This window comes from Artibeus jamaicensis, unplaced genomic scaffold, assembly GCF_021234435.1.
Source record: "Artibeus jamaicensis isolate MK-2021 breed Jamaican fruit bat unplaced genomic scaffold, CSHL_Jam_final contig_464, whole genome shotgun sequence".
Classification (NCBI taxonomy): Eukaryota; Metazoa; Chordata; class Mammalia; order Chiroptera; family Phyllostomidae; genus Artibeus; species Artibeus jamaicensis.
In genome coordinates, this window is record NW_026521842.1 from 18761479 (window position 1) to 18778829 (window position 17351).

A 17351-nucleotide genomic window follows, 5' to 3' on the forward strand; every position below is an offset into this window, starting at 1 on the left:
CCTGCCCCTCTACAGCCAGGCCCAGTCCCTTCTGCTCTGGATTCCTGCCCTCTTTACATTTCTCCAGCTTGCCCACACCTTGGTCAGAGCATGGCCCCTACTGTGGAACCCACAGGTTGGGCCATACCCTGCTGTCCCCTCTGCATCCACACCTCCCTCCTTGGGAGCCTAGATGCATACCAGGACCTACGAGCTCTTTGTCGGGTCCCCAGGTCCGTAAGGAGCTCACGGACACCTTACTGTCAATCCAAACTCTCACTCTGTTTGTAAAAAGTCATCTTCCTAGTTCATGTTTTTACAGACCCACATGCAAGACCTCACACATCTTACCACTAAACTTCATTTAGGAGTATATTGCCTATTTTTCCAGCCTGTTGAGATTTTCTGTGGTCTTGCTTGTTCTATCTCAAATATTTGGTATTCTTTTCAGCATCTCATTAACCTAAAATTTGATAAATTTATTTACGTATGTTTCCATTAAGATATAAAAAGTATTAGAGGAGAAAAAGGTTGAGATTTGAACCCTTTAGTCTATAGCTAGTTTGGGTAGACACCAACCATTTAAGAATCACCTCATTATGGGCCCTGGCTGATGTCTCAGTGGATTGAGCACTGGCCTGCGAATCAAAGGGTTACTGGTTCAATTCCCAGTCAGGGCACATGCCTGGGTTGTGGGCCAGGTCCCTAGTAAGGAGTGCATGTTTTTCTCCCTCTCTTTCTCCCTCCCTTCCCCTCTCTATAAAAATAAATAAATAAAATCTTAATAAAAAAAGAATCACTTCGTTATGTTATTTCGAAACTCACTTTCTTCTATCTTCTCCATGAGGATACTACCGAGATCTTACTAAAAATTGGATATCACCTGCATTTTCTAGATCATGAACTTTAATGGTAAGGCAGTGAACTTGGAGTGATAGACCATTTGGTTAATCTTCTAATGACTGCTTCCTTTTCACAATCCTGTTTATCAGTAAGTGTTCTTCAGAATCTCCCACAGGATCAACGAGCCAGTCACTCGCTGTCCTCTAACCTCAGAACCTTTCCCCCTTTAGAGAAAAAGGATGCTTCCTGGCCTCCCCATCCCTTTATTCTGTTGTCGTCTGTCACAGCACTCACCCTATGAGTCATTAATCAGTTGTCTGTGTAATTATTAGTCACATGCCGTTTCTGTTGCTGGAGTCAGCAGCACTCTGAAGGCCAGGCGTGCAGCTGATTTCCCAGTGCCTATCACAGGGCCTGGCTCCTGGGAGGTCTCAGCAGATGCTTGAGGATAAATAGCACGTGAATGAGACAGGAGCCTGACAGCTCATCCACGGGTGTTCCAAGCACTTGCAGAGTCACTTTTGTCCAGTTCTGTGCTCTCACAGCTTCTTAATGCCCTCAATCTCAGCACCCCCTGACCTGTGTGTGTTTGTCTCAGGGCACTTCGTATTAGCAAGTTTGAGTGTCCTGTCTGCATCCTGAATCTTTGCCTGGACCTCCTTCCTGTGGCCTACCCAGATTTTTTCATCTCAGTGGCCTTGCAGTGGCTCCCAGAGACCTGCAGGGCCCGGGGGAGCAGTCTTGCCCTTGTCCAGTGCGGTAGGGGTGGGGTAGCCTCTTTCCTCGTGCTCCTGCAAGCACCTCAAGGTCTTATCCTTCCTGAGTGCCATTGTGAGACAGAGCTGGTAAGCCTGCGTAGGTCACCTTCTGCCTAGAAGTATGGCAGTTGCCTCACCTGCTGGCACAACTGCAGCCAATTTCTACCCAGACCTCACAGTTTATGAAGCAGCTTTCATAGTGTCTCAATTTCTCTCTTGAGGGTCAGGATTAGTGTTCCCCCATTATTTTCAGATGGACTCAGAGAGGTTGGGTAACTCACCAAAGGTCACACTGCAGATAACTGCTGGAGCCTGGACTCTCCTTCCAGGGTCCTGTGGGCCACCGTTGTCAGCCGGTGGACAGCAGCAGCCTGGCCACACTGAGCTCCATGGGGGCAACTCTCATGCAGCCCTGGAAGGTGGATGTTGCAGTTACCTCCTGGGTGCTGAGGGGCTCCTAGGTTTCATCCCACCAGCTCTGTGACCGCTGGCTCTGCGTGGCAGGCTCCGAAGTAGCCTCCGTGGTGCCTGCCCTCCGCAGGTCACAGAGTTTATAAGCTTCCTTCGCTGTGGAGCGAAGTAGCCCCACAAAGAAAATGAACAATCTCTCTGTGCCTTGCTGGTCTCATCGGTAAACTAGTGGCGGAGACAGTGTACACCTTCTAGGTTGTTCCGAGGATTGAATGGCTTCGTGTTAGATCCCGAGCCCGGTGCCCAGCGCGGAGGAAGCACGTGTGCAGTGGCTGGCTGGCATGATGCTGGCCCCTGGTTTACTAGGAGAACCCTTGGTCGGATCCCTCACCTGCTGTCTTTTGTGGAGTTTCGGTTTCTTTTCTGTGTGGAGTTGGGAGGGCAGACTGGAACCTCAAGGAGTCAGTGATTTGAGAAACTTGGGCCAAAAAAAGGTCAGGGATTTCTAGAAGATATAAGAATTTATCTAAAAAATGGGAAGGCTATGAGTCCTCGGGACAGTCTCCTTCGGCCCTGTCGTTTCTCAGCCTGCAGAACAGGAGTGCTCTGGTGGGTATTACGAGGCTGCTCGCCTGCTGAGGCCTGCTCATATATTAGGGGTCCTGTTCTCCTCCACCCCCATTTATGATTCAGGCTGAGGTCCCTGGAAAAACAACCTCTTCTCTTGCCAGGAGAATTCAGAGGGTACACAGGCCAGTGTTAACCTGGACTTTGCCAGCTTGGAAGCCCTGGTGACTCTGGATGGGTATGGGATGGAAAAGGGCAGCCGCCACCTCACTATCTCCACTGCGGTCAGCTGAGAGGTGCTGCAGACTGTCAGAGGAGGCATGAGGCCAGCCTCGCCACATCCGGTAGTTTTATGGCTAAATGGCAAATCACTCAACCTCTGAGGTTTACTTTCCTCATCTGTGAAATGGGGGTAGGAAGCCTGCTCCCCAGAGTCGGTATGAGAGCCAGATGAGGTAATGAATGGGAAAGAGCCTGGCAGATATAGTGGGTTCCCATAAATACCTGTTGGATCACGAGAAGGATCAGGCCTGGAACGGCCTCAGCAGTAGGTCATTTGGATTTTGGTCCTTTCTGGGAGATTTTTTCTGAGGGGGTGGAAGAGCTGTGGGCAAATATTTAAGCATCTGACTTCACTTCTGGCCAGGCCACCCAGCACATAGAAGGCCAGGGTCCGAAACGATGTGTGCTTGGCCTCCACCAGAGGGTAGGTGTGGGGCCCAGCCCCTCCCCAGCTGTGGTGATGGACCCCTGTGGGCTGATGACTGTTCTTTCCCTCCACAGGTATAGCCTTCACCGATCTCCCGGTAAGTACTGCGGTTGGGTCTCCCCTCTTCGGACTCTCGGGGGCCGCCTGGGTTGGGTGTGGTGGTGTCTGCAAGCGCAGGGTGTGGAGCCTGCACCTCCCCCCAGGGACGTGTGCTGTGCCGTCTACTTGATGGTCCCAGTAGGGGTACCTGCTCGCCTTTCTCTCTCCAGAAGCAAGGCCTGGGCTTCCTCCATGACTCTTAGCAGGTGACAGTGATTTGTGGCATTTCTAAAGACAGCTGCGGGTGAGGAGATGAGCGTAGTTCCATGGCTCAGAGTGTGGAGAGCTGTCCCTGAACTGGTAGGCCCCTGTGCCTCTGCATTCGAGCCCCCGTGGAGAGCCAGTGCCCTAGGGGACCAGGCCTGCCAGCATGCAGGGAACCCCGAGCCAGAGAGTCAGAGCTTTGTGGGGTTTTCTCCTCTTGGAGTGGGGTGAGGTTTCTGGCTGGCTTAGTTCAGGGCCCATGCCCACCTCTTGCACCCTAGTCCTTTATTAATAGTCGTCACAGGCCTTGTCACTTGCAGGACCTCTGCCCGGGGTTCTGGGAGCCTGGCATGCTGCTCTGTTTTCCTGGCTGGGTTCTGGAAAGAGGAAAGGTTTGCTGACTCTGGTGGCTTCTTTGGGACCCTGGGCACTCCTGAGATGCCCAAAGAAGTATCGTGATAAGAAGCGTCATTGTGATCTGCAGGCAGGGCCTTTTGACGCCCGGGGTCCTGTTAGAGCCTCTCTTGTCTGTGGGTCAGAATCCTTCCCTCCCACCTGGAGGCCCCAGAGAGGGGCTGTGGTCCTAGCCAAAGCGAATAGACACGGGAGGAGAATTCTGACCCTGGCCGGGGAAGTCAAGTTGTGGAGACATGACAGAAAATAGCCAGACGTGTGGATAAGTGCTAGAAAGTGAGCAGATACAGGGAAGGCTTGCTGGAGGCGGTGGGCTTTGCCCGTGGCATGAAGGAGGGGAGGGGAGAGGAAGGAAGCTGAAGGTCTTGTAGGTTCGGAGCTCGTGGTGGGCTGAACCCAGCATGCAGTAAAGGCACACGATGCTCAGGAATGACACATGGCCTAAGGATAGAAGACAGAAGAGAGGACTGGGGTCCAGTGACAGTGGGGAGGAGGCTGGCGAGATGTGAAACAGTGGACATGAATGTGGGCAGTGGCAGTGGGGAGTCACAGGAGGCACTGAATGAGGGAGCGGCTGGGCAAAAGCAGGTCACGGCAGGGGATAGGTGGAAAGCAAGGATCTTCATACCCATGCAGGAGCATGCCCAGACCTCACCGGCCAGAAGACCCTCTTAGTACGTCTCTGACGGGAAGGGCAGTGGCCTCTCTTTACCCTTCGCCAGTGTCAGAGGATCTAAACCACCTAACCTCTTTGCCATGCTCTCCTCTTCCCCTCCCTTCCTGCCTCCCCCTATCTCTTCCTGCCCCCTCAAGTACCCCTTTTTGTGGCAAAGAGATCCTTGGTCCTGGATCTTCCTGAGAGGAGCCATTATCCACCCCTGCAGCAGATCTTCACGGGCACACCCGCAGGGCTGTGGATCCCGGTGTGCCTTTCTGTGCCCTGGGCAAGTCCTGAAATGGGACCTTGAGCTTTGGGCTTTGGGGACACTGTAGCCTCTGATGCAGAAAAGGGGATTCCATGTTCAGCCAGCTTGCTTTTCTTTTTGCATTTTTCCCTCAAGTTTTGGGGAGTAGTGTCTGGTAGGGAGGTGGGCGGAATGTGACTGAGCTCCACCTCCTCCAGCCTCACTGCACTTCTCTCAAAGCCGGGGCGACAGCTGGCGGGAGCTAGTGCCTTCCTCTCTGCATCTGCACCGAAGGAGGTGAGGTGAGGTGAGGCGAGGCCTGCTGCCCCACTGCCCTCAGGGCCTGACTGACATTTCATTCTCCTCCTCAGGCCAACCTCTACCCCACCGTAGGCCTGCAGACACCCGGGGAGATTGTGGACGCCAACTTTGGGCAGCAGCCCTTCCTGTTTGACATTGAGGACTACATGCGGGAATGGCGTGCCAAGGTCCAGGGCACTGTCCACTGCTTCCCCATCAGTGCCCAGCTTGGCGAGTGGCAGGCAGTGCTGCAGAAGTGAGTGCCCTGCTCCCGCCCTTACCCAGCCCTGCCCCATCCCAGGGCCCTTACTGTTCTGCAGGCCCCTGGACTGCCACAAGCCACTCTTATGACTCCAGTGGGTAGCGTTCCTTCTGGAAAGTTCGCCCAGGGTGGCTCTGTCTGCTGCTCTTCTGCTTCCCTCCTATCTGATGGATGGCTCCCGCTCAGCTCTCCACATTTGCTGTTAATTAAACCTTTGCCCACCCCACGCTCCACCCCAAGTGGGTTTGATGGCTCTCTCTGTAGTAGCTCTAGCAGGGCTGTTTTCCCTCCCCAGGTCATTTTACAGAGGATGTCCTAGGATGCCACCTGGTCTCTTCCTCTGTAGACTTTTCTTTTTCTTTCTCTCTCTCTTTTTTTTAACCATAGCAAGGATCTGTCATGTTATAATTCTGGCCTGAGGTCACCTCTCAGGGTTAGCATTTAGCTAAGTCCCCCCACGTGGCAGTGGTGGCAGGAAGAGAGTCTTCCTTGGACCAGCCTAGTAGCCCTTGGCTGATTAATTCCCAGACTGTTCTCAAAGCCAGTCTTGCTGAGGATCCCAAGGGAGGCCAGGATTGGGTCTCCCTTCCACTTACCAGTTGGAGGCCTGAGTGAGGCAGTGACCAGTACCCACTCTGCCAGGAAGTGGGTTAGCTTGTTAGTTTGGCTCCCAAGTTTCACAGTGAAGGGCTGGGCTTCTACTAGTCTTGGTCCCTTGGGTTGGGTGCACCTTGGGTTCTTTGTGTAGCTTTCCTTTCTTAAGGGATTGAAATTGAGCCAGGCCCCAGGGAGAGCTGAGGCAAGGGTGAGGTGGCCAGACCCTTCTGAAGAAGAGCAGCATGGCTACGTCTGGTTCCCAGTCCCCAGAGCTAACGAGAAGCTCGTGCTGGAAGGGCCAGCACAGTGCCAGCCCCTGCAGCAGGCTTGCTGGGATGGGCGGGGGCCAGCCGGCGCTGTCCCAGCTGTGTCGGGGAGGGACTGATGCTCTCAGCTTAAAGGCCTGGGATCAGCAGCACGTGGGTGCATCTGTTTATATGTGTGTATCTGTGTGCCGTGTGTGTTCATGTGTAGTATTCAGCAGCACCTGCACATTACTTGTGTTGATTTTACGGATATCATTAATGACTATATTATCATGGAGACAAATTTGCCAGAAGCCCCTTGGCCGGCTTCCCATGGTGGGAGGTTCAGGTTATTTCCTCCCTTTTGCTTATGTAGGTAACCCTTTTGTGTGTTGACTTTTTTTCCCTTTTTTTAAAGAATTTATTTATTTACTTTTAGAGAGAGGAAGGGAGGGAGAAAGAGAGGCAGAGAAACATCAGTGTGAGGTTGCCTCTCGAGCGCCCCGTGGGGAGCTTCGGGGGGAACCTGACCCACAACCCAGGCATGTGCCCTGACTGGGAGTCAAACCAGTGACCCTTTGGTCTGCAGGCCGACGCTCAATCCACTGAGTCACACCAGCCAGGGCGAGTTTTTTTTATTTAAGATTTTATTTCTTGGTGCCCTTTCAAGAAGTAGAATTATTTAATCAAAGGGGTTGTATATCTTAGTGGCATTTGTTGTAAACATCTGAGCCATGTGTTGTCAAAAAGTTTTACCCTTGTGTTTATAATAATAAAATGATAAGAATTATTACTTAGAACATCGTTACAAATACCTAATTTCATAATAAGAGTCTGTGCTTTGTGCTGGGCACTTTGTGTGTATCATTTCATTGCCCCATAAAATACAGTGGGACACACAGCCAAACTTCTGTGCCTTCTTCACAACAGCCCCTCAGACATCGTTTTTGGCAAGTGCAGAAATGCCATCAGGCACACGCACGCACCGAGGTATCCACTTCCGTATACATCAGACACGAGGGCTTGTCCTTCTGCCCTGCATGTGGGTGTACATGTGCTCTCACGCCACTATTCAGCCAGCTTTAGGGGGGACTAAAGGGCCACCGGGCCTCGGGCTTCTCAGGACTGTTTCCCCAAAATGGCATTCCTGTTGACCTGGTTGTTGCCAAATATATTGGCTTCCTGGGCCCCTGATTTGTGCCATATGGGGAGTGCTTGGTTCATGGGTTAGCTCCCTAAGACCCTGTGGAACTGGCATTCCTGGGGGCCAGGTTTGCCTGATGAGCTGGAATGCTCCTGCCAGGCACATAGAGCAGCCCACAGAGTAGCTCCTGTGTCTGTGGAAGGTGCGTACATGGCATGTGTCCTCCCCAGCTGGGCGGCTGCCAGACTGCTTGGCAGGCTGCCTTTCCAGGAAGCCCTCAGAGACACTACTGACCATCTCTGGACTCGCTGCAGTTCCCAGGGGCAGCCGCTTCCATAAGAAGATGGTGTGTGCCTGTGTGTGCTTTTGTTACCACGCCTGCCCACTTGTGGGCAGCACAAGCCAGAGAAACGGCAGCTGCTCCTCCAAGCTGCAGGACGGATGTGGAGACCGGCCCCAGCCCAGCCTGACTCCATAAGCACTGGGGGAAGTTTGCATTTTGTTTCAACCCTTTTATTCTCATTCTGTGGAGGTTGCACTGTAAGAGGAGTTAAGGGAAACCTAGGAGGGAACTTGTCCCTTTAGATGGTCAGTGAGAAATGCAGAGTTTGGGTTTTTTTTAATATTGAAACAGAATTTTTAAAATTATAACTTACATTCAATATTGTTTTGTATAGTTTCAGGTGTCAAGTATATAGTGGTTAGATAACTGTATACTCTACAGAGGGGTCCCCCCAATATTTCAAGTACCCCTCTGACACCATTCATGGTTATTGCAGTGTGATTGGCTACATTCCCTGTGCTATAATGTACATTCCTGTGACTACTCTGTAACTCCAAAAAGTGCAGTTCTGGAGTGTCACCTTGGGCATTTCCTTTCTTCTAGCATGGTCTCATCTTACCTGGTACATCATGGGTATTGTGCCACAGCCACGGCTTTTGCCCGAATGACTGAAACCCCGATTCAGGAAGAACAAGCATCTATAAAGAACCGACAAAGTAAGGCCGATTCTACTCTTCCCTCTCCCTCCTTCCCTCACCCATCCCCAACTCTGCTCTCTGGCTCCTGCCAGCCTTGGGTGGCCTATCCGGAGTCCATGCAGCTCTGTCCCTCACTACCAGGAGACCAGCCCAGAGCCCCAGCTCGGCCCCAGGCCCTGCGTCTGTCCCTCCTTCAGGACAGCGCTGCCCAGATGGACAGTTCGGCAGCATGGGGGTGTCTGAGCGCAGCCTCCCTACGGCATGCCCTGCTGGCTCGGCACGGGCTAGGGCCTGGCATGGCTGGATCCCCCTCCTGCCTTGTTCCCTGCCCCCTGAAATCTGAATTCTACTTGGTGTCGTGTTCGCAGTCTTCTGAAAAGAAGTACACTTGTATCTTAGGCCAGTGTCCTGCCTTCCACACTATTTACTCAGCTTTAGTAGTTCTGCCTGCTCCTGGTCATAGAGAGGACTGAGTCGTCAGACAGGGCAGGGGCTGATGCTCAGTGGCTGCTGCCGTAGCACCTCTCTCTGCTCCCCACCTCTGGTCTTGCCCTTTGCAGACAACCAAAGGAAGGAGCCACAGGCAACTTTCCTGGTGTTCATACTGGCCTGTGTCCTGTATTCAGGGCTTGATTATGGAAAGAGGGTGATGGGAGAGAGGAAACGGAGCCCAGAAAGGAGTTAGGAAGAGGAGAGAGGAGTGAGGGAGAATGGGTACGTGTGTGCCTGCTTGTGTCTCTCTGAGCCTGTCGTCTCTGTGTGTGTGCATGCGTCTGCGTCTCCCAGAGAAGCTACGCCCACCCAGACAGACGGAAAGGGATCCCAGACTTGGGATCTACGATAAGAGCCTCAGACCCAGAAGTCGCTCCCAGCAAGACACACCAGGCTCCAGGGCAAGATCAAGCTGCTGATGGCCTGAGCGGTGTCAACATCAGAGATGCCAGTGTGAGGAGGATGGTCTCCTCTCCCGGCAGGGAGCTTGCTGCAGCCCCCGAAGACTGCCGAGGCATGGGCTCTGGCCCAGAAACCTGTGCGCTCCCTTTGCCACTCCCATTGCCACACCCCTGCGAGGCCTGAAAGGAGAGAGATTTGTCCAAAGAGGAGCCCCTAGGGTTGCCAAGCTGCCTGGATGCCCACCCCCGGATCGTGCTCCCACAGCCAGGGCCCTCCCCCAACCCAGGTTCTTGGTGACCTGTGCTCCACAGGAGCAAGCCTCCAAACTCACCCTCCTGCCTCTGGGCTGAGAGTCCCTGCTCTGTTTTTCCTTCTTATGTTTTGAAGACTCCCCAACACTTGGCAGAAACCAGAGTCTATGTGGGGCTGGGCAGCCAAGTTCTTTATTCGGCCTCTTCTGTGAGCATCTCGGCTGGGCAGCTCTGAGCCAGAACGCCTGACTGCTGGCCGGTCCGTGCTCTGGGCTGGCATGGTGTGGGCATGCATCTGTGAGGAAGGTTTGTGGCCCCTCGCTCACTGCGGCCGTGTTCTTGCTCTCTGCAGAGATCCAGAAGTTGGTGCTGGAGGGCCGTGTGGGTGAGGCCATTGAGACCACACAGCGCTTCTACCCGGGGCTGCTGGAGCACAACCCCAACCTGCTCTTCATGCTCAAGTAAGTTTTGGGGCCTGCCAGCTCCCCCATAGCCCAGCCCTTCTCAGCTGGTGGTGGGAACACACAGCCTGGACCGAGCCCAGAGCAGTGCCGCTCTGCTCCCTCTGCAGGTGCCGACAATTTGTGGAGATGGTGAATGGGACCGACAGTGAGGTCCGCAGCTTGAGCTCCCGAAGCCCCAAGTCCCAGGACAGCTATCCTGGCTCCCCCAACCTCAGCCCCCGACACGGCCCCAGTAGTTCCCACATGCACAGCACAGGTCAGCCACTCTCCAGACGGCTCTGGGAAGTACTGGTGTGGAGAAGAAAGGCCACCTGCATACTTGTCCCTGGGATGGGCTTAGGGTTCACTGCTGGATTTGGGGGAAGGGAAATGGGGCCGCTGTCGTCATTCCCAGGGCCCCACTCAATGGCAAGTTGCCCCTCCTCTTCTGACTTGCCCCTGGCTTACAGGTGCAGACAGTCCCAGCTGCAGCAATGGCATCGCGTCCGCCAAGAGCAAGCAGAACCACAGTAAATACCCTGCGCCCAGCTCCTCCTCTTCCTCCTCCTCGTCCTCCTCATCCTCCTCATCCCCATCCTCCGTCAATTACTCCGAGTCCAACTCAACAGATTCCACCAAGTCCCAGCCCCACAGCAGCACCAGTAATCAGGAGACCAGGTGCCTGCCTTACTTTGCTGCTTCCTCCCGCCTTCTGCTCTGTGCCATCTGGGCCCCTGCAGCCTGTCTTTTGAGTGCTGCCCCCGGCACTTCATCCCGCACCTCCATCCCTGGTCTGTGTCCGAAGTAGTAGCTGCTGACCTGCCAGGCATTGGCACCAGCTTCCGACCCCACCAGTGGTCCAATTGCCACTCCACTTGGCCCTGTTTTTTTTCTTTATTTGTTGATTTTAGAGAGAGAGAAGAAGGGGGGTGGTTGTTGAAGAGGGGGAGAGAGAGAAACATCGATTTGTTGTTCCACTTATTGATGCATTCATTGGTTGATTCTTGCATGTGCCCTGACTGGGGATCAAACCTGCAACCTTGGCATATCGAGGTGATACTCTAACCAGCTGAGCTATCCCGCCAGGGCTACTTGGCCCTGTCTTTATCCAGAGATGCCAACACTGCCAGGTTGAGAATGTGGTCTCTTTCAAGGAGACCAGGCTTTAGAACCTCCTAAGTCTATACTGAAGGAGTTTTGGGGGGGCTTAGCTTGTGGTCACCCAGGTGGGGCACATGGTTTTTAGGCTACAGGCTACAGGTGGCTTTTAGCAGCTCCCCAGCATGCCTCAGGGCTGACCTGGTGTGGGCTCCCAGAGATGCCTGTTGGAGCTCACAGGCCTCGGCCATTGGGGAGTGGGCAGTGCTTAGGACAGGCCAACTCAGAGGAGGGTCACAGAGGCAGCACTGGGACAAGAGTGGGAATCAAATGACAGGCCACTGGGGACAGCTGCTGTCACAGCAGGGCCCCTAGTGTTGGAGCCTGAGAAGCCCAGGCTGTCCTTTCATGTTCCCAGGGGCCCTCAGTTTACCCACAGCAACCTGGGGCTGAAGCCTGAATGCAGGCCCCACCAGGCTGCCCCGACCACGTCCCCTCGGCCAACCCCCACCCCAACCCTTCTCCACAGCGACAGTGAGATGGAGATGGAGGCAGAGCATTACCCCAATGGTGTGCTGGAGAGCATGTCCACACGCATCGTCAATGGTGCCTACAAGCATGAGGACCTGCAGACAGATGAGTCAAGCATGGGTGAGGGCTGTGCCCCAGCGTGGTGTTCCACTGGTGTAACACTCAGTCCAGATGCCCCTGGCCCCTGGGAGGGGGTTGGGATGGACAGGCTTTGGCAGCTTGAGAGGCTCTGGCCAGACCTGGTCCGCTGCCTCCTTAGCCAATTATGAATGAGTACTTGAGGCAGGAAGGTCTGGCCTGCTGCCAATACCGGGGTGCCTGTGTTTGAGGCTAGTAGGAGTTCATGAGAGTGGACACCCTTATGAGCCCCTGCGCATCTGTACAGGGTGGGAAGAGGGAAAGCTTTTGAGTCTCCTGAAGAGCAGCTCGGCTATGGATGGCCCCCATGCTCCTTCCCTGCCCTGGCTTGCCTCCTGCAAAAGCTGCACCCCCTCACCCCCAAGGTCCTTCTTGCTCTGTTCCCTTTGAGGCCCCCTCAAGTTCTCCCTTTCTCTCCTCACCCCTCCGGATGTGTTCTCTGCTGGACTCTGGGTGCAGATGACGGGCATCCTCGGCGGCAGCTTTGTGGGGGCAACCAGGCTGCCACAGAAAGGATAATCCTGTTTGGCCGCGAGTTGCAGGCACTGAGTGAGCAGCTGGGCAGGGAGTACGGCAAGAACTTGACCCACACAGAGATGCTGCAGGTACAGAACAAGCCAGGGCCTCACACAGAGAGGGTCCCCATTTGGTAATGGGGGCAGGGTGGCTCTGGGAGGGCCCTCGGGACAGCAGCACCAGGACAGAGTGGGCTCTGGTCAAGTCTGCAGGGGGAAATGGGACATCCAGGCTGTGTGGCACCCTTTTTAGGATCCGGGGAGGGTATAGCCCTCCCTGACCCAGCAGTGGGGTATGTTGTACCCTCACTGGGCACCACACAGCCCTGAGTCCTGTGGGGCCATGGAAGTGTGTGTGTGGTGTGTCCACAGTCGTCTCAAGAGTGCCCTGTCCCCTAGGATGCCTTTAGCCTGCTGGCGTACTCTGACCCCTGGAGCTGCCCAGTTGGCCAGCAGCTTGACCCCATCCAGAGGGAGCCTGTGTGCGCTGCCCTCAACAGCGCCATTTTAGGTAAGTGGATGTAACAAGGGTAGAAGCTTGCCCATCAGTTCTGGGTGACCCCCTCCCTTCTCTCCGGAGGAATTGCTGATGTTTGTCCAAATCGGGGCAGTGAGTTCTGCCCAGGAGCTCTCTGGTGGCCCATAGGACTCTTGGGCTCCAGTGGCTGAACCCAAATCCTGACTGCCCTTTGCCCAGCTGAGTTGTCTGGCTGCATTGTGATGGACCCTAAGTTGTGCCCATGGGCCCAGGGCAGCCCACTGCTCTGAAGAAGGCCAAAGTCCTTGGGTTTCCGGCATGGCTACAAGGCCATGGCCTGGTGGCTGGGACATGCTCACAGACACAGGTGAACACTCTCTTCCCAGAGGTTTTGTTCACTCTTTTCCACCTTGTGCTCCCAAGGGAACTTTGACCTGGGCCCAAGCCCTAAGCAGGGCAGTGACTAGGCCTTATCTCTCCTCCACAGAGTCTCAGAACCTGCCAAAGCAGCCCCCTCTGATGCTCGCCCTGGGCCAGGCAACTGAATGTCTACGGCTCATGGCCCGCGCGGGCCTGGGATCTTGCTCCTTTGCCAGAGTCGACGACTACTTGCACTAGCTGACCATGCTGGCTGGCCCCGCCTGGCCCTCCCTCAACCCCAGGGCTGGAGCAGCCTGGCCCTCCATAGGCACTTGGCGCAGGGACCTGGAAGCCACAGGCAGAGTCCACTCCTCCTGCCTGGACTCCTTCCTTTCTTTTCCTTTCCTTTCCTTTTTCCCCACCTCAGTCTCTCTCCCCTATTCCCCCTTCACGTGCAGTGGCCTATGACGCAGTATCGGCTGGTTACTCTCATGTAGCACCTTCTACTTTGAAAGGGGGGTTTTGTTTTGAGGAGGGGTTGGAGTTTTTTTAATCTTTTTTCCCACATGACTGAGCCACCAGTATTTATCTCTGGAGAGTTTGTGCTGAGCTGGTTCCTGCTAATTTAGTGATGAAGCCTATCCAAGTTGGTGATAGCTTATTATTTTCATAAGTAAAAAAATGAGATTATATATATATATATATAAATATATATATTACAAAAAGACACAGTATTTATCGTAGTGTTAGTCCAGCACCTCTTGGGTGAGGCTATCCAGACACCATATGTTTTTATTTGAGTCCAATTCATTAAAAAAGAATCATCTCTGTAACCTCAGCCAAGTGATTTATTTTAGGCTTCCCTTTGTTGAGCCCCAGGTCCAGCTGCAGTGTAGGGCAGCCCAAGAGGCTTTGGGGTGGGGACACTTAGTGGGCAGATCAGGCTAAGCTGGTTTGAAGCATTCAAGAGGTGTGGGTCCCCAGGCCCCAGAGAATTGGACTGAGCGGAAAGCCAGTAGGGCCGGCGGTCCAGAGAAGGAGAGGAGTTGACCCAGGGCTACACAGCAAAGCAAAGGAGTAGAGAGTCCTTGGCCAGCACGCTATCTACCATTCTACCCTGCCTTTCACTGCCTGCCTTGCCCCTCTTTCTCTTTCCTTTTCAACATCCTGCCTTCTCCTGTTGTTAAGATGGCCAAATAATTCATTTACTCTAAGATGATTGCCTGGAAACTACCTGCCTTTGACCCGAGAGCTGCTGTGTGTCAGGCTGTGGGGAGGAAGTCTCCATTTCTAGGACTGAGGCCCTTGAGTACAGGGGCTGCCTTCTTCCTGCGTGGATCTTCACTGACTGCACAACTCTGATGGAATCGATGCTTTCTGTTGAGAAGCCAGGACCTTGTGGAGGCAGATTCTTGGGCTACCAGTAACTGGAATGGATGGAACCCTTGACCCCTAGGCCAGGCCTCGCTGCAGCTATGCCAGGAAGCTCCCTGCAGTTGGCCCCAGCCACTCTTACGAAAGACTGTTCTGAGTATTTGCTGACCGGAGGAAGGGACCTCATAGGCTTTACAGATGCCCCACCAGCTCTGTCAGATGGATCCTTACAGCTGGTGGATCAGAAATAGTCCTGGTACTGCTATCAGGGAATCAAGAAAGGAAGGGCTAAGCTGGTTCCCGGGACATGGGTGGGCCGTCTGTGGTGAGGACTGACAGCCCGGGAGGAGGAAAGGGAGGAAGTCTGCCCAGAGGAGCACCAGCAGGGCCTGCGATTTCCCCACCTGCTTCACAGTAGAGAGGTGCACACAGCAGTCCCTGCCTGGATCTGGCCTGGGCACACTTCTGCTCTCTGTCAGTGGAAACAGGAAAGGGTGGGATGGCCTGAGATATTCAGTGCCCACCAGGCCTTGCTGGGCCCCCAGCTGGACAATGAGAGAAATGATTGAGTTGGACCAGCTCCTGGTGATGGGTCAAGGACCTGGCCCTGTGCTGTCGACTGAGTTCTGCCGTGGGACATGATCCTAGGCATTGCTGTGTTTTCTTGGTCCCCACCAGGGCAGTTGACAGCCCACAGACCATGGCCCATCAGGGAGTTGTCCTGTGTGCAAACAAAACTCATGTTGTACAGGGCTGAGGATGCCTAGCCCCCAAACCCAGAGGTTGGAAATATCAGTCCGTTAAAAGGGTCAGAGCCAAGCAGGTTGGGAATTAAAATCAGAGGCATTTGCAGCTGGAATGGAGCTCAGAGAACGTCTGCTCCACTAGTTCTCTCTTTTATAGATAAGGAAACAGGTCCAGGAGGTTAAGTGACTTGGCCAGAGTCACACAGCAGATTGGCACCAGAGTTGGGACTAACCTCATCCCTGTGGTTAGGCAATGCAGTTTAGCCCTACAGCCGAATGGCAGGTCAGGGGTTAGGTTCGCAGTGTGAGGAAGGCCTCCAGCAGGGTCTGAGCAGCTGGTACTTTCAGGGGTGTGTCAGGGATGGGGATAGGTGCCTGGGCTTGGGGTGTGGAGCATCTGAGAGAGGGTCCAGGAGGGCTCGGGACAGCTATGTGCTGTTTGGGGTTGGGTGTCTGCCTGGCTTGCACTCAGTACCTATGGCCATCTCCCCATTTTCTGTGCCTTATCTCACTGTTTCAGCTGAGTCCAAGTTGTTTACTCTGTTCTTCTCCAGAGGGGCGTTCTGTCCCAGTTGGACAGCTTACCTTTGGGACATAAGCCTTTGCCCCACAAGCCGTGGAGAGGACCACAACCAAGCTGCTTGAGCCCACAGTCTTGCTGATATAGTTCAGGCCTGCCTGCCAGCCGGAGGAGCCCCTTATGCACATTCAGCTTTACCAGCCTACTTCCAGGAGCCAGGAGTGGGGAAAGCACCTGGGAGGAGACCTGGTGAAAAACTGGACTCGACCCAAAGGGTCAGGAGGAAGAGTTAGCCCTATTGGGTTGTCCAGCTCTAGGGAAGCAGCTGTTCTTATTTACCTTTTCCTCTGTGCCACCAAATGATTGCTCCTTCCAGAGGGGAAGGAAATAGGTGGATCACACAAAGAAAGGCAGAACCCCCTATCTTCACCTATGTGGGTCTGTGGCTGGATACAGGCCTTCAAAAAGGGGACATCAAGAGATGGAGAAGTGGGGCTGCTCGTCCACTCGGCACCTTCCTCCCCCTTAAGCAAGCACAAAGGTGGGGCAGAGAACTGTCAGAGCCGAACGTTCCCACGGTTGCTCACAACTCAGGTATGCACACTGTGTGGCAGCTGGGCAGCAGGGCCCCGCGAGACCGCCAGTCCTGTGCACCCAGACCTGCGGCCAGATGGTGGACTCTGGCTGCCTAAGGCGCCACCTTTTTGCATCGGGTTCACCTCCATTAGTAACTACAGCTGACACAGACGTCCTCCCCATCGTGCACACTGGTTCTGCCTTTGTCCTCGCAAGTTGATACTTGGCATTAGCATGAAACTTGTGGGTGTGGGAGGGTTTAGAGAGAATTCTAACACAAAACATCCTATTAAATTGTACTTGAGAGATGAAAAACTCCTGTTGTATTTTGACAGAATTATTTTTATTAAAATACACATCATGAGCAGTCACGAGTACCTGGTCTCTGTTTTAGTCTTATTGGGGCTGGCACCCTTGGGTGTTGTACAGTGTCCCAGAGGGTTTTATCTTTTCTCAGCCCACTTCACAAATACCTAGGCCCCTGGTGCCTTAAGGTCTGTCAAGACTGGGTGTTTTCAGCACCCCAAAGAGGATAGGTACTTAAGCTTCAATTCTCTCCCTCAAAACAACTTTTATCTGAGACACAGAGAAAGCAAATTTATCTTCAGAAAGTTGGGCCACAGGAGCTCATACCCACAAAATAATATTTTTTAAAATTGCAAATAACATTCACCCCAAACACTAGACAGTAAAAAAAGAGCTTTTCTGAGGGTTATCAAGGTTACCTTCCTGTCAGTCTGGGGAGAAAGACCTTGTGCTCAAAATCCTAGTTCTGCTTACTAACTAGGTAACCCTGGAGAATTAACCTTCCTCCATTTCAGGTTTTCCATCCTTAAAATGTGGTCAATTCTTCTACCCCGTGGTGGTAGGAGATTCTGAAATGCATAGGGCAGTGTTGGGCACATAGGGATGCAGAACAGGTGACCACCCTGCCTCCATGAGGGTGCTCCTTGGTATGACCGGCCTGCGCTTGCCTCATTCTGCCTCCTCTGCCCCCACAGTATAAGGG

At 53.7% G+C, this 17351-nt stretch overlaps 1 protein-coding gene across 1 annotated transcript in view; it reads left to right on the top strand.

Moving 5' to 3' along the window:
* The window catches only part of RANBP10 (RAN binding protein 10), a 60841-nt gene extending 44125 nt beyond the window's left edge, over positions 1 to 16716 (top strand). The window contains exons 5-14 of the mRNA XM_037162547.2: positions 3342 to 3364; positions 5261 to 5445; positions 8324 to 8436; positions 9916 to 10024; positions 10135 to 10283; positions 10477 to 10684; positions 11634 to 11755; positions 12233 to 12378; positions 12688 to 12799; positions 13254 to 16716. Coding sequence (XP_037018442.2) covers positions 3342 to 3364; positions 5261 to 5445; positions 8324 to 8436; positions 9916 to 10024; positions 10135 to 10283; positions 10477 to 10684; positions 11634 to 11755; positions 12233 to 12378; positions 12688 to 12799; positions 13254 to 13384 — 1298 coding nt within the window. The 3' untranslated portion in view covers positions 13385 to 16716. The remainder of the gene's footprint in view (positions 1 to 3341; positions 3365 to 5260; positions 5446 to 8323; positions 8437 to 9915; positions 10025 to 10134; positions 10284 to 10476; positions 10685 to 11633; positions 11756 to 12232; positions 12379 to 12687; positions 12800 to 13253) is intronic.
* The last annotated feature ends 635 nt before the right edge of the window (positions 16717 to 17351 follow it).